General features: G+C 40.7%; 1 protein-coding gene across 16 annotated transcripts in view; it reads right to left on the bottom strand.

Moving 5' to 3' along the window:
• HIRA (histone cell cycle regulator) overlaps positions 1–16,281 on the bottom strand; it is a 90,911-nt gene that overhangs the window by 22,909 nt on the left and 51,721 nt on the right. For all 16 annotated transcript variants that reach the window (XR_011542162.1, XM_070628121.1, XM_070628128.1 and 13 more), the window contains 3 exons: positions 15,248–15,409; positions 523–727; positions 75–179 (listed from right to left, as the gene is read on the bottom strand). Coding sequence is in view for 15 of the 16 variants with exons in the window: in XM_070628121.1 (XP_070484222.1) it covers positions 75–179; positions 523–727; positions 15,248–15,409 (472 nt within the window). In the remaining variant the exon portion in view is untranslated. The remainder of the gene's footprint in view (positions 1–74; positions 180–522; positions 728–15,247; positions 15,410–16,281) is intronic.

Genomic DNA, 16,281 nt, shown 5'->3' with positions numbered 1-16,281 from the left:
CCAGTGGAAAGCAGCCTTAAGTCTGTGACAATTCAGGGTTTACACTGGGGAGGGATAGGTGGGAGCCTGCTCACCTGGAGGGTGAATGCTCTCTGGGGGCCCGGCATGGGCAGCTTCAGTGCAGGCGCTGGTACAGACAAACACATGGTGTCCTTCTCTGCAGTCAGGGCAGCTGGGGACTGCAAGAGCAGAAATGTCCCTGAGCTTCGCCCCAGCTCTGTAGGGCAGTGTCAGGTAAAGTTGTGTCACGTAGAGGTGAAGCTGGGCCTGTTCCCCGGGCAGAAGGCTACAGTAATTCCCTGCTTTACAGACAAGGTAGCCAAGGCCATGGAGTTGCTCAAGGACTCTGGGTGGATTGAGGGCAGGTCTGAAGGGCAGTGCGTGTCTAAGCCAGCTGTTCCCACACTGAGGATGTCCACCACAGCATGCAAGGCCTCCCTTCTCCCATTTGGGCACACACAGGCTCCAGCACTGAGCTCACGAGCTGGGCTGCGGGAGGCAGCATGGATGTGCTGGCCTCACCTGGACAGACAGAGACACAGGCATGAGCCGGGAGTCCTTCCGAGGCCGCCCTTTCTTCTTCTTCTCCACCGTTTCCACCTCGAGCTCCAGTTTTCGCTTGGACAGCGAGGAGGGCTTGGTCACAGGGACCTTCTCATCACTGTCACTGCTGCTCTCCAGGAGGTCCCGGGGCCTCAGCTCTTTCACAAGGTTCTGTTCCTTCAACCTGCATGAACACAGACACCCATGGCTTTTTCCATATGACTATTAATTTTATGGTAATCCATACTCATCCTAAAAAGTTGATAAATAATAAAGTAGGAGTGGACTCATGGTTTCTGCTCTAACACGCAAACGTGTGGAAGCTGTCATTCTCATCTTAAAGATAAGAGGAAAGCTGAAAACCTGAACTCCACAGCTCTTTTTAATTTTTTTTAAAGATTGGCAACATTTGTTAGCTCAGGTGCTAATCTTCTTTTTTCTTTTCCTGCTTTCTCTCCCTAAATTCCCCCAGTACACAGTTGTATATTTTAATTGTAGGTCCTTCTAATTGTGGCATGTGGGACGCCGCCTCAGCATGGCCTGACAAGCGGTGCCATGTCCGCACCCAGGATCCCAATTGGCAAAACCCTGGGCCACCGAAGCGGAATGTGCGAACTTAACCACTCAGCCACGGAGCCGGCCCCTCCACAGTTCTTGTTAGATCCCTCAGAGAAGTAGGTTGAGAACGGGAGAGACAGGCCAGACAAAACCACAGCTCAGCTGGAGCAGAAGCCCCTGGAGCCCTAACCAGCAGGAAGACTTAAAGGGAAGATAACTGATCCATTACTGGACGCTGACTGTGGGCTGGCCTGTGAGTTAAAACTCTTGGGGGCCCAGTGGTAGGAGGGCACCCACATTTTTGTTAGTTTTACCTCCAGAAGCTTCACCAGGTTCTCATGGGTGAAGAGTACTCCCCCTATGCTTGGGCTGGAGGAGGAGAAAATTAACTATTTTGAAACATACCTAGAGTTCTGTTCTCCTTAACAAAAGACTGTCCTTAAGGGAAACTACTTTACTGGAGCCTTATGGGACCTGGGGAAGGGGCAATTAACCAACTCCAGCCTAGTTTTACATACACATACACTTCTCCCCAATATCTTACCACCCAATCAACAGGGCTCCAGTATAATAATAGTAGATTATAACTAAGAGAGACGCAGGATAGACTCTATTTGTCAAAGAGTTTCTACGGAAACTCAAAGACAACAAGGACACAAAAATGAGGACACTGGAGGAAGTTGAAGCCTCTGACACCTACACTACAGGAAACAGTAAACACAACTTAACTCCTGCCCAGATATACAAAACCTCATACTAAAGCTCTTTTTACCTCAGTTCCTGATACTCAGTACATTATGGCTAGTTTTCAGCAAAAAATTACAAGGCATGATAGAGGCAAAACAAAGACAAAAAACAAAATGAAACACAGTCTATAGCTATACTCAAATAAATAAAATCAGAAATGAAAGAGAAGAAATTATAATGGATACTAAAGAAATACAAAAGATTATAAGTGAATACTATGGAAAGTTATATGCCAACAAACTTGATAACCTAGAAAAAATGGATAATTTTTAGATTTATACGACTCTCTAAAACTGAATCAAGAAGAAACAGAGAATCTGAATAGACTGACCACAAGCAAAGAAATTGAAACAGTAATCAAAAACCTCCTAAAAAGCAAAAGTCCAGGACCAGATTTTTTTGGGGGGAATTCTATCAAACATTCAAACAAGATTTAATTCCTCTCCTTCTCAGATTATTCTGAAAAATCGAACAGGATAGCAGCCTTCCCAACTCATTTTATGAGGCCAGCATCACCCTGATACCAAAACCAGACAAGGACAACACAAAGAAGGAAAATTACAAGCCAACATCGCTGATGAGCATAGATAACAAAAATCCTCAACAAAATATTAACAAATTAAAACAGCAATACATTAAAAGGATCATAGATCATGATCAAGTGGGATTTATTCCAAGGATGCAGGGATGGTTCCATATCTGCAAATCAATCAGTGTGATACACCACATTAACAAAATGAGGAATAAAAATCACATGATCATCTCAATAGATGCAGAGAAGGCATGTGACAAGATCCAACACTCATATATGATAAAAACTCTCAATAAAATGAGTATAGAATAATACTCAACATAATAAAGGCCATATATGACAAACCCACAGCCAACGCCATATTTAATGGTGAAAAACTGAAAGCCATTCCTCTGAGAACGGGAATAAGACACAGGTGCCCACTCTCACCACTCTTATTCAACAGAGTACTGGAGGTTGTGGTCAGAACAATTAGGCAAGAAAAAGAAATAAAATGATCCAAATTGGAAACGGAGATGTAAAACTCTCACTGTTTGTGGATGACATGATTCTCTACATAGAAAACCCTAAAGAATCCACCAGAAAACTATTAGAAATAATCAACTACAGCAGTTTCAGGGTAGAAAATCAACACACAATAATCAGTTGCATTTCTGAACACTAATAATGAACTAGCAGAAAGAGAAGTCAAGAATACAGTCCCATTTACAATTGCAACAAAAAGAATAAAATACCTAGGAATAAATTAAATCAAGGAGGTGAAAGACCTATATACACTGAAAACTATAAGACATTATTGAAAGAAACTGAAGACATAAAGAAATGGGAAGATGTTCCATGCTGATGGATTGGAAGAACAAAATAGGTAAAATGTTCATAGTACTTAAAGCAATCTATAGATTTGGTGCAATCCCAATCAGAATGCCAGTGACATTCTTCACCACAAGAGAACAAAGAATCCTAAAATTTATGTGGAACAACAAAAGACCCCTAATATCCAAAGCAATCCTGAGAAAGAAGAACAAACCTGGTATCACACTCCCTGATTTCAAAATATACTACAAAGCTATAGTAATCAAAACAGCATTGTATTGGCAGAAAAACAGACAGATCAATGGAACAGAACTGAGAGCCCAGAAATAACACTACATATCTATGGACAGCTACTCTTTGACAAAGGAGCCAAGAACACACAATGGAGAAAGGAAAGTCTCTTCAATAAATGGCGTTGGAAAAACTGGATAGCCACATGCAAAAGAATGCAAATAGACCATAACCTTATACCATACACAAAAATTAACTCAAACTGCATTAAAGACTTGAATGTAAGACCTGAAACCACAAAACTCCTAGAAGAAAATCTAGGCAGTACATTCTTTGACATTGGTCTTAGTAGTATCTTTTTGAATACCATGTCTCCTTGGACAAGGGAAACTAAAGAAACAATAAACAAATGGGACTACATCAAACTAAAAGCTTCTGCAAGGCAAAGGAAACCACCGACAAAATGAAAAACAACTCACCAAATGGGAGAAAATATTTGCAAATCATTTATCTGACAAGGGGTTAATCTCCAAAATATATAAAGAACTCACAGAACTCAACAACATATATACTACAAAGCTATAGTATTTGAGTATATTGGAGTCTTCTCTTTGTTTCCCAACATAAGTTCTATCTTTAAGAATGTTCCATGAGCAGTTGAGAAGAATGTGTATTCTGCTGTTTTTGGATAGAATGTTCTATATATATCTACTAGGTCCATCTGGTCTGGTGTTTCATTTAAGGTCACTGTTTCCTTGTTGACTTTCTGTCTGCATGATCTACCAACTGATGTAAGAGGAGTGTTAAGGTCCCCTACTATTACTGTGTTGCTGTCAATTTCTCCCTTTGGTTAAGAGTTGCTTTATATACTTTGGTGCTCCTGTGTTAGGTGTGTTTATGTAAGTGTGTGTGTGTGTATATATATATATTTTTTTAAAAATTTTTTTCTGGTGAGGAAGATTGGCCTTGAGCTAACATCTATTGCTAATCTTCCTCTTTTTTTCTCCCCAAAGCCCCACCCAGTATATAGCTGCACATCCTAGTTGTTAAGTCATTCTAGTTCTATATGGGATGCTGCCACAGCATGGCCTGATGAGTGGTGCTAGGTCCACACCCAGGATCTGAACCAGCAAACCTTTGGCCACTGAAGTGGAGCATGCATGATTAACCACTCAGCCATGGGGCTAGCCCTCTAGGTGCATACATATTAGTTAGCATTATGTCTTCTTGGTGGAATATCCCTTTTATCATTATATAATGCCCATCTCTGTTATCTTTTTTATCTTGAAGCCTGCTTTGTCTGATATAAGTATTGCTTTCTTTTGGTTGCTATTTGCTTGGAGTATTGTCTTTCATTCCTTCACTCTGAGCCTCTGTGTCTTTGCAGCTGAGATGTGTTTGCTGGAGACAGCCTATTGTTGGGTCTTGTTTTTTAATCCATCCCGCCACTCTGTGTCTTTTGATTGGTGAATTCAACCCATTTACATGTAGAGTCATTACTGATGTACGAGGGCTTATTACTGCTATTTTATCTTTTTTTTTTCTTTTTCCAGCTCCCTATTTTCATTGTTTCTTTTTCCTTGTATTTCTGTCTGCCATTTCAGTTTGGTGGTTTTCTCAGTTTTCTCTTTATGATTTGTGACTCTGCTCTAACTTTTTGCTTTAAGGTACCACGAGGCTTGTATAAAAGATCTCACAGATGAGATAGTCTATTTTCTGACAGCCTCTTATCTCCATTAGCCATTGCAGGTTCCATCCCTTTCCTCTTCCCTTTCCATGTTTTTGTTTTCACAAGATATTCTTTTTTGTTGTGAATCTGTGACCAAATTGAAGTGATGATAGTTATTTTTGATGCTTTCTTTCCTTTTATCCTTTATGTTATAATTAAGTCTTTGCTAACCCCTTCTGATAGAGAGCTGCAATTTTCTGATTTTGTCTACTTATTTCCTTGCTCAAATTTTTAAACCTTTGCCTTTTTGTTTTAGGAAGGGGGGCTCCCTTCAACATATCTTGTAGGGCAGGTTTAGTGGGAATGAACTCCCTCAGATTTTGTTTGTCTGGGAAAGCTTTTATTTCTCTGTCATATCTGAAGGATAATTTCACTGGATAGAGTATTATTGACTGATAGATTTTGTCTTTCAGTAATTTGAATATACAGTTACATTCTCTCCTAGCCTGTAAGGTTTCTGCTGAGAAATCTGCCGAAAGCCTGACGGGGGTTCCTTTGTAAGTTACTTTCTTCTCTCCTGCTGCCCTTAATATTTTTTATTTTTCATGACTTTTGACAGTTTTATTATTATATGCCTTGGAAAGGGTCTTTTTGCATTGATGTAATTAGGAGTTCTATTAGCTTCATGTACTTGCAAGTCCAGTTCCTTCCCCAAGTCTGGGAAGTTCTGAGCTATTATTTCTTTGAAAAAGCTCTCTGCTCCTTTCTCTCTCTGGGATACCTACTGAGTCAGATATTTCTCAAAGAATTTAATCATTTTTTTAAAATCTTAGTTCTCTCTCCTCCTCCCCCTGAAGCATTTCTATGTTTGTATCTTTGAGCTCACTAATTTTCTCCTCCATAAGGTCTACTCTATTTTTAATGCTTTCTACATCACTTTTTTTATCTCATTAATTGTACTATTCATATACAGAATTTCTGTTTGGTCTTTAAGAGCTTCAATCTCTTTGGTGAAGTGTTCCTTCTGTTCATTCATTTTATTCCTGAACTCATTCAACTGTCTTTCTGAGTTTTCTTGTAATTTGCTGAGTTTCTTTGACTGCTATTTTGAATTCTCTGTCATTTAGGTTATAATCTTCTGTGACTTCAGTTTGGCTTTTGGAGAGTAGTCATTTCTTTCTATTCTGCTGTGTTACTATAGTTCTTTGATGAATTGATTCTGCTGTTGCATTTGTGGTAGTAATTACTTTTTCTTATTTGGGTATGGCTTCGGTTATTTTGGTTCTGGTCTGCCTGGGTCTTGTGTTCCTCCAGTGACTCTGCGAGCTCAGATGCTGTTGTCCTCTGCACCACCTGTGCCGCTGTTCCCCAGATGTCTGGAACTGCTGGCTGCACCAGTTCCAGGAGTGCTGGGTTCATGGGTGTTGCTGTCACTGGCAGGGGCTTGGGGACACGGAGACTTGTATGCAGCCCCTGCTGCTGGTAGAGTTGGTGTCAGGGGTGCCACCACCAGGGGCTGGATGCTCCTGCCCTGTCTGCTTACAGTTGTACATGTGAAGCTGCTGCCACTGCCACCACTCTGTGGGTGTTTGTGCATGCAGGGGTCTGCTGCCGCCTCCCTGGGCCAGGCCACCCTCACTTCTACTCGCAATCGGAGAGGGCTTTGTTTGAGGATCCACGTCCTGGATTGCTGCTGCTGGAGGAGGAGGAGGGGGCTGCTCTCCTAGTTCTATTGCTTCCTGGGGGTCCAGTACCCCCACCTGTGGATGTATAGCTGCCTGATCTCTTAGATGTCATGTTGTGCTGTGTAGGGAGTCTTCTGTTGGTCAATGGATGTCTGTTAGGTTGTAATTTAGTGGGAAGAGACAAAGGGAACCACTCACTCTGCCATGATGCTGATGTCACTCTTAACATCATTTTCCTCGCAGAAATTGCAAAGAATCAACAAAAAAATCTGAAACTAATAAGCAATCATAGCAAGGTTGCAGAATACAAAGTTACCATACAAAAGTCAATTGTTTTTCTATACACCAGAAATGTATAACTGGCATTTGAAATTCTAAACACAATACCATTTACACTAGCACCAAAAAAATGAAATAATTTGAAATAAATCTAACAAAATATGTACAAATTCTATATGAAGAAACCTACAAAACTCTGATGAAAGAAATCAAAGAAGATTTAAATAAATCAAGATATTCTATGTTCATGGATAGGAAGACAATATTGTTAAGATATCAATTTTTCCTAACTTGATCTAGAGATTCAGTGGAACCCCAATAAAAATCCAAGGAAGTTAGACTGTAGATATTGACAAACTGATTCTAAAGTTTATATGGAAAAGATCAGAAATAGATTATACAAATATAGTCAACTGATCTTTGATAAAGGCAAAGGCATAGAAAAGACAGTCTTTTCAACAAATGGTGCTGGTACAACTGGACATCACACGCAAAAACCGAATCTAAACACCAACCTTACACCTTTCACAAAAATTAACTCAAAATGGATCACAGATCTATGTGTAAAATGTAAAGCTATAAAACGAGAACTTAGAAGAAAACACAGTAGGAAGTCAAGGTGAGCTTGAGTTTGGCAATGAATTTTTGATATAACATCAAATGCATGATCCATGATAGAAAAAAATTGTTAAGTTGGACTTCATTAACATTAAAAATTCCTTCTCTGAGAAAGACACTGTTAAGAGAATGAAAACACAAGCCAAAGACTGGGAGAAAAATTTGCAAATCACATTATCTGAATAAGGACTTGTATCCAAGAGATACAAAGAATTCTTAAAACTCAAGTGTAAGAAACAAGCAACCTAATTAAAAAAATGAACAAAAGATCTCAACAGGCACCTCATCAAATAAGATGAAGCTGGCTAATAAGCATATGAAAATTAAAATGGTGAGATACCACTGAACACTTATCAGAATGGCTAAAATCCAAAAACCTGATGTTAACAAATGTTGACAAGGAAGTGGATCAAACTACATCATTCATTCTTGGTGAGAATGCAGTCATTTTGGAAGACAGTGTGACAGTTTCTTACAAAGCTAAACTTGGTCTTACCATACAATCCAGGAATTGCACTCCTAGGTATTTGCGCACCCGAGTTGAAAAGCTTATATTCATACAATAACCTACACATGAATGTTTATAGCTGCTTTATACATCATTTATACATAACTGCCAAAAAATGAAAGAAATGAAGCTGTCCCTCATTGGGGAAATGGATAAACTGTGGTACATACAAACTGTATACATCCATACAGTAGAATATTGGTAATAAAAAGAAATGAGCTATCAAACCATGAAAATGCATGGAAGAACCTTAAATGGATATTGCTAAGTGAAAGACACCCATTTGAAAAGATGACATATAGTAGGATTCCAATTATACGACATTCTAGAAAAGGCAAAACTGTAGACAGTAAAAAGATCAGTAATTGTCAGTTGTTCAGAGAGGAGGAAGGGAGGGATGCGTAGCTGAAGCACAAAGAGTACTTAAGGAGGTGAAATTACTGTGCATGATACTATAATGCTGGATATATGACATTATGCATCTGTCAAAACCCATAAAACTGTACAAAACAAAGAGTGAACTCTAATGAAAACTATGGACTTAGTCAATAAAATTAAGAAAAATTTTTAAAAGTACTGGACTAGACACCTCCTGGAGTGTGATAATGGAACTGTGGTTATATAGGAGAACATCCTTGCTTAGGAAGGGCCCATCAGAGCAGGAAGGAGAGGTGTCATGTCTTCTTCATTTGTGTTGTAGAGTAAAAGCAAAATCAAAACTAGCAAAAATGACAAAAACTGGTAACTCTAGATGAAAGGTACAAAAATGTTTAATGAACTATTCTTTCACATTGCTGAAGGTTTGAAAGTTTCCAGAACAAAAGCCTGTGCATAACTCCACCTACAGCCCTAGGTACTGTTGAAGTAGAAACACTGTCAGTACTGCATGCACTTCTCCATTGCAATTTGTATGTACATACGTACATGTGTATGTATGCATTTATTTTTGGTAATAGCCTTACTGAGATGTAATCCACCACCATGTAATTCATGCATTTAAAGTGAACAATTCAATGGTTCTTGGTACATTCGCAAAGTTGTATAATCACCACAATTAACTTCAGAACATTTTCATTACTTCAAAAAGAAACTCCACCCCCTTAGATATCATCTCCCAACTCTCCCAACCACCCCAGCCCTGGGCAACCCCTAATCTACTTTCTGCCTCTAACGATTTGCCCATTCTGGACATTTCATACAAATAGAATCATAGAATACGTGACATCTGGGATTGGTTTCTTTCACTTAGCATGTTTTCAAGGTTCATCCATGCTGTAGCATGTACCGGCACTTCACTCCTTTTTATGATTGAATAACATTTCATTGTATGAATATATCACACTCTGTTTATCCATAGTTCAGTTAATTCACAGGACATTTGGTTGGTTTCAAGTTTTTGGTTATTGTGAATAATGCTGCTATTAACATTCATGTAAAAGGATTTGTGTAGCATGTGTTTTCATTTCTCTTGGGTGTATACATGGGACTGGAATTTTGAGGTCAAATGGTACATCTATGTTTAACTTTTTAAGGAACTGCCAGACTGTTTTCCAAAGTGTCTGTACCTTTTTACATACCTGCCAGCACCAAATGAAAATCCTAATTTCTCCACATTGTTGCCAATACTTATGATGTCTTTTGACTTCCTAGCAGTGTGAAGTAGTATCTCATGGAGTTGACTTGCATCTCCCTAATGGCTAGTAATGTTGAGTATCTTTTCATTTGCTTATTGGCCATTTGTGTATCTTATTTGAGAAATGTCTATTCAAATTCTTTGCCCATTTAAAAATTACATCATTAGCCTTTCTATTATTGAGTTGCATGAGTTGTTAAGAATACTTGTATTCTAGACACAAGTACTTTATCAGATATATAATTAGCAGATAGTTCTTCCAATTCTATAGGCTTCCTTTTCACTTTTTTTGATGGTGCCCTTAAAGCATGAAAATTCTGATGAAATTCAATTTACCTATTTCTTCTTTGGTTGCTTGTGATTTTGCCGCTATATCTAAGAATCCATTGCCAAATCCGAACTTAAAAAGATATATCCTAAATTTTCTTCTAAGAGTTTTGTAGTTTGGTTTTTAACATTTAGTTCTTTGACATATTTTGAGTTAATTTTTGTATATACTGTGAAATAAGGATCCAACTTTATTCTTTTGTGTGTGGATATCCTGTTGTTTCAGCAACATTTGCTGAAAAGACTATTCTTTCTCTATCTATTGAATGAATGGTCTTGGCATCCTTGTTGAAAATCAACTGAATGTATATAGATATGTGGGTTTACTTCTGGAGTCTCAGTTCCATTCTTTTGATCTATATGTCTATCCTTGTGCCAGTACCACACTACCTTAATTATTATTGCTTTGTAGTTAGGTTTGAAATTGGGAAGTGTGAGACCTCCAACTTTGCTCTTTTTTTCCAAGGCTATTTTGGGGCTCTTGAGTTTCCACATGAATTTTGGGATCAGCTTGTCAGTTTCTAAAAAGCCAGCTGGACTTCTGAAGAGGACTGTGTTAAATCTGTAGATCAATTTGGGGAGTACTACCACCTTAACAATGTTAAGTCTTCCAGTCGAAGACAATGGAAGGTCTTTCCATTTATTTAGGTCTTCTTTAATTTTTTTCAACAATGTGTTGTAGTTTCCAGAGTATAAGTTTTATGCTTACAATTTTTTTGGTAAAATTTATTCCTAAGTATTTTATTCTTTTCTACCCTGTTGTAAGTAGAACTGTCTTAATTTCACTTTTGGATTATTCTTTGCAAGTGTATAGAAATACAGTTGATTTTTGTTTATAAACCTTGTATCTTACAACCTTGCTGAAGTCATTTAGTCTAGAAACTTTAGTACGATGTTGAACACAAGTGGCAAAAGTTGACATCCTTGTCCTGTTCCTGATCTTAGGGGAAAAGCATCCAGTCTTTTATCATTAAGTAATTAATTTATCATAAAGTAATTAATAATGTAACTTGTGGGTTTTTCAAAGATGCCTTTTATCCAGATTGAAGAAGTTCCCTTCTATTCCTAGTTTGTTGAATTTTTTCTTTTAAATCACGAAAGGGTGTTCAAATCTGATCATGTGGTATTTGTTTTTTATTCTAGTGATAGTGTGTTACACGAACTGCTTTTCAAATATTGAACCAACCCTGCATTCTTGACATCAATCCTAGTTGGTCATTGTGTATGATTCCTTAAATATGTTGCTATACTTTTAAGGATTTTGTGTCCAAATTCATAAGATATTGGTTTGTAGTTTTCTTTTCTTGTGATATCTTTGCCTGCTTTTGGTATCCTGATAATACTGGCCTCATAGAATGAGTTGGGAAAAGTTCTCTCCTTCTATTTTGTGGAAGAGTTTGTGAAGAACTGGTATTAATTCTTTAAATGATTGACAGAATAAAGAAGTAAAGCCACCTGGGCCTGGGCATTTTTTTGTGGGTAGTTGTTTGATTATTAATTCAAAGACTTTACTTGTTAATAGGTCTGTCCAGATTGTCATTTCTTCTTGAGTCAGTTTTGGTAGTTTATGTCTTTCTAGGAATTTGTCCATTTCATCTAAGTTATGTAATTTATTGATATACAATTAAATATAATACCTTTATCCTTTTTATTTTTGTAAAGTTGGTAGTAACACCCTCTTTCATTTCTGCTTATATTTATTTGGTAATTATACTTGAATACAACTTTATGTCCTGCTTTATCAAATAGCACTCCATCTGAACTATTTTTCCATAGTACTTCAATCTTCATAAATATTAATAATAGTCGACATAATCAATAGCTTATTTCCTCAACCCTTCTCTTTTGAGGCAGTTGGGTAAATGTTCTCTATTACAATGTTGCAATAAACATCTCTGGACATGACAGAATCCCTTGGATAAAGACACCATCACCGAACTCCTTTTCTCCTTTTTACATTCCACCCTGGAGCCTGAGACCCCTCACCCGTGCCTGCCTTCTCCCTGCTAACCAGCAAGTATGAGCAGAGGCCCTAGGCCTGTTAGCCCTTCTTCCGGGTACTGTCTTCTGCTGTTCTCCCTACTGGTAACCCAGGTCATAGAAATGAGGACAGGTATGCTAATACGTACAATCCTGAGCTCAATCCATGCAAAAAACTGGGAAAAACCAGAAACCCCTGACTCTGTTCAATGAAACTAGAGCCTACTCCCCATTTCTGATGTCCTACAATAGGGCAAAGTATCCACCTCTGTGTGTAGCTTGATGTTCTGGAAACCCTTAGTGAGTGCTTTCCAAAATCCTTTCTAAAATTTTCAGATTTTTGTGTAATTATAGTTTTGTAAAATACAATAAGAATGTCACAACAATGTCAAACTGTCATATAAGTTTCTAAATTATCTGATCACCTGAGCTCATCGCAACACTGGCCCATGAACCTCACTTAGTTTGGTACTGCCCCAGCTCAGGCTGTCCAACTTTCTATGGCTGGGACCTCTATGAGAACTCTCGGTAGTCTCCCCACCTCTGCCTCTGCCTGAGACCTGTGAGAACTGCACCTTCCAGCCTGTGTGGGCCTGTATCAGTAGTTACCCAGTACCCCTAGGAGCACCAGGCTGTAGATCTACAGCAGCTATCCCCTGAATCCAGATATCTGCTGAGGAAAATCACAACTGGCCAGGGTTGCCCCTTGTGCTTTAGGTGTCCTATCTACGAAACAGCTGCCCAATCCAAGGTCACATAGATTTACATCTATGTTTTCTTCTAAGATTTTTATAGTTTTAGCTTTTACATTTAGTTTTTTAATCTACTTTGAGTTAATTTTTACATATGGGATAGTATATTAATCCTTCCTCATTTTTTCCTTTTTATCTTTCACGTCTTTATTTTATGCGTACTTATTTTACAGTCTCCAGGTAACAATTCTATGATCAGAGGTTTATAGAAGTCTAAACCTCCCATTCATTACATCAACTGACATTTATGTGTAACACACTGTTTCTTCATGTGTTTTGTTACTCTGGATTCAGAGTCTATCTTAGGCAGTGCTTCATCACGGGAACACTGTACACTCTAGGGTCAGGGGAATGTCCCTGCAGAGTGGATTTGCATTTGCTTTGCCAAGTGCCTCTGGGTGTTAATTAGACCAGAATCCCCTTTTGCGTCTATTTCTCAGCTTTGTGATTTTTAGACGACACAAGTAGTGTTAAAGTGATCTCCAATCCATGTGAGGGCCGGCCTGTGGCTAAACTCTCAGCAGAAGACTGTTTCTCTAACCCAGAGGACAGGCTGACATTCCAACTTCTTGGCCATGGTCTTAACCTGCCAGTCAGGTTTTTTCTAGCCCCCCTCTCACTGGAGGTATTTTTTTTTTTTTTTTTTTTTTTGAGGAAGATCAGCCCTGAGCTAACATCTGCTGCCAATCCTCCTCTTTTTGCTGAGGAAGACTGGCCCTGAGCTAATAGCCGTGCCCATCTTCCTCTACTTTATATGTGGCACGCCTACCACAGCAAGGCTTGCCGAGCGGTGCCATGTCCGCACCCGGGATCTGAACTGGCGAAACCTGGGCCACCAAAGTGGAACGTGCACACTTAACCGCTGGGCCACTGGCAGGCCCCTGGAGGTGTAGTTTTTAAAGCAGCTTGACTTTATGCTGGTCTCTCAGTTCTAACCTCCTACATGCCTCAGGCCCAAGGCCCTGTCTTGAATCTGTGTAGCAATTGAAACTCCAAGTCCTTGGTCACCAGGCCAGTAACCTCCCACCCCAACACCTACAGTATGGTCCAGCCCACCGCTCTGGTTGTTTTGGTCACTCTTAGATTTTGGTTCTTGGGGATTTTCCTTACTTTCTTATGACCTAGTCATGTATTTTACAGACATATTACATTTTATGCAGTATTTCAGAGTGTTTAGCAATAGGAAGGTTTTCAGATCCTCCTTATTGCTGGACAGAGAAACTGCGAGATTAAAAGATGCCATGGAGTATCTGTATACTAACACAAGCATGATCACACTGCAGAATAGCATGCAAGCTCCCACACCAAGGTATAGATGCAGCAACTGACTTGAAGGGAGAGTCCTCCCAAGCTGGTTTCCAGGAGTTATTCCCCAAGGAGAACAAATCCTGCTCAGACAATCATGGTGAAGCCACGGGGACAGCACACTGGCTTTAGCTCCAAGACACCATCTACTGCAAGGACAGGTCTCATCACAAATGCTCCCTTCATTGGGCACCTGCTGGTTGTGTGGCTAGTGCAAGAGTCTTTGACCAATGCCCCTGCATTTGGCTGATGGTAGCATAAGCTAGGGTATGTCTGCCCTGGGCTGCTGAGACTAGTCGCCTCGCAGTGGGATGCAGCACTGAGAGGACAGCACTTAAGCCCTTGACCCCTGTGGAGAAAGGTGGCCCGGCCCACCTCTAACTCTCCTAGTCCCCGCCTCATTGGGCCATGCAGTGAGCTCCATGCTGAGGCAGGTTCGGAGAGAGGCTCCCTCCTAGGAGGCAGAGAAACTCTGCCAACAGCAGAAGCTGATACACTCACTCTGGCCATCTGAGGAGGACTCCTGCAACTCAAAGAAATAAACAACTACATCCCACATAACTTGGCTGCTATAGAAGGGAGGTGCAGAGAATGGGCAAGTAGCATAGAGCCTGCAAGAACTGAGAAGCCCATCTGACTTCACAAAGACCTCCGTTCCATCACTTTTTTCTCAGCTCTCAACCTCCTGGTCAGTGTCTGAGCAGAAGGCCATTACTTCCACAGTGCCACAGTATCAGAGCCTTCCATCTCTCCAACCAATCTCCTGCTCCTCTTCTCGGCAAACTCTGGGCTCCATTTAAACAACATTATTCTCAGCACAGCCTCCAGACTGACCAGCCCTCATGTCCTGTGTCTCTGTGTTCTCCCCCACGGCACCTTCTAGCCATCTTCTCACTTGAAGCAGCAGCTCCTTTCTCCTCGGAGCTGGGGGCTCCTGAGTATAAAGGGACTGAAGTCTGCTCCCTCATGAGAGGGCAGGCTGCTTGGTGGGAAAGTGGACGCTGCACTGCTGGCCCGAGGCTGCACCTTCCCTTAGCCTCTCAGGGTCCCATGTAGCCATCACCTACCTTTCCACGGCTGTTGGAGTCACACTGGTCAAGGCAGGAGCACCCGGTGTGGCTTTGGACCGCTCGGTGAATCGAGAGTCAAATGCTTTCATCGGTTCGATCTTGGACGGGGTTGTTAATACGGAGGGTGATGATGCAGCAGGAGTAGAGGTAGCGTTCACACTGGGGGTGGGTTGAAGATGGGAGAGCACGTTAAGCACAACCCATCAAGGATTTGGGAATCCGTTTGGGATTTGTATTACTTGGAGCCAAGTGAAAGGGGTACAAACATCAAACTTCTAGAAACAATTTCAAGATGCAATCTACTATTCCTGACTATTTCTTTAACAATTTCATGTGTTAAAATTCTGGAACTTTGGCTATCTGAGATTGAGAACAAAGGCACTCACATATGCCCCACTGCATTGTTCTGAGAGCTTCTTAGGGTAGCACGAGACCTAAAAAGTGGTTCTTAGAACCCTTATTCCTCTCCATATAGGCCCATCTCCACAACCTGAATACAGCAACTCCACCCAAACCATTCCGATCATCAGCTTTTCCTGGGTCTGATGAAAAAAAACCCCGCCAGGGTTCCTGAAGCCATTGTCTGTCTATTCCTGGACATCATTCTCAGCCACACCTCAGCATGACAACCACACATTCTTCACTCTCCTCCAAGTGCTCACCCCACAGCCCTTGCCTTCTACTCCACAGAGAAAGGGGAGGCCCAGGCATGAGCTTGCCAGCTTCCCCCCAGGCCTAGGTGCATCCCATTCACTGGGTCCCAAAGCCACTGTGCCTCCTACTGACCACATGCAGGCTAATAGCCCTACTCTCACCTTGGACCCCACACCAGATGCCTGGCAGGCACCCTGCATAGCCCTCTCCTCCTCTCCCAGGACCTGCAGGGCCAACTGTTGAAACATTTCTCAGATCCAGCACTCTCTCCTTCCCGAGACACCCTTCCTCCTGGATGCTTTCCTTCCTAACGGGTCTAGCTGCTCCATCTCCTTCTCTTCCCATCCAACCTCAGACTTCCCTGAGACGTGACACAT

This window comes from Equus przewalskii, chromosome 7 (assembly GCF_037783145.1).
Source record: "Equus przewalskii isolate Varuska chromosome 7, EquPr2, whole genome shotgun sequence".
NCBI classification, from domain to species: domain Eukaryota; kingdom Metazoa; phylum Chordata; class Mammalia; order Perissodactyla; family Equidae; genus Equus; species Equus przewalskii.
Note: the sequence above shows the minus strand (reverse complement) of the source record. Positions and strands in the feature narration are given on the sequence as shown.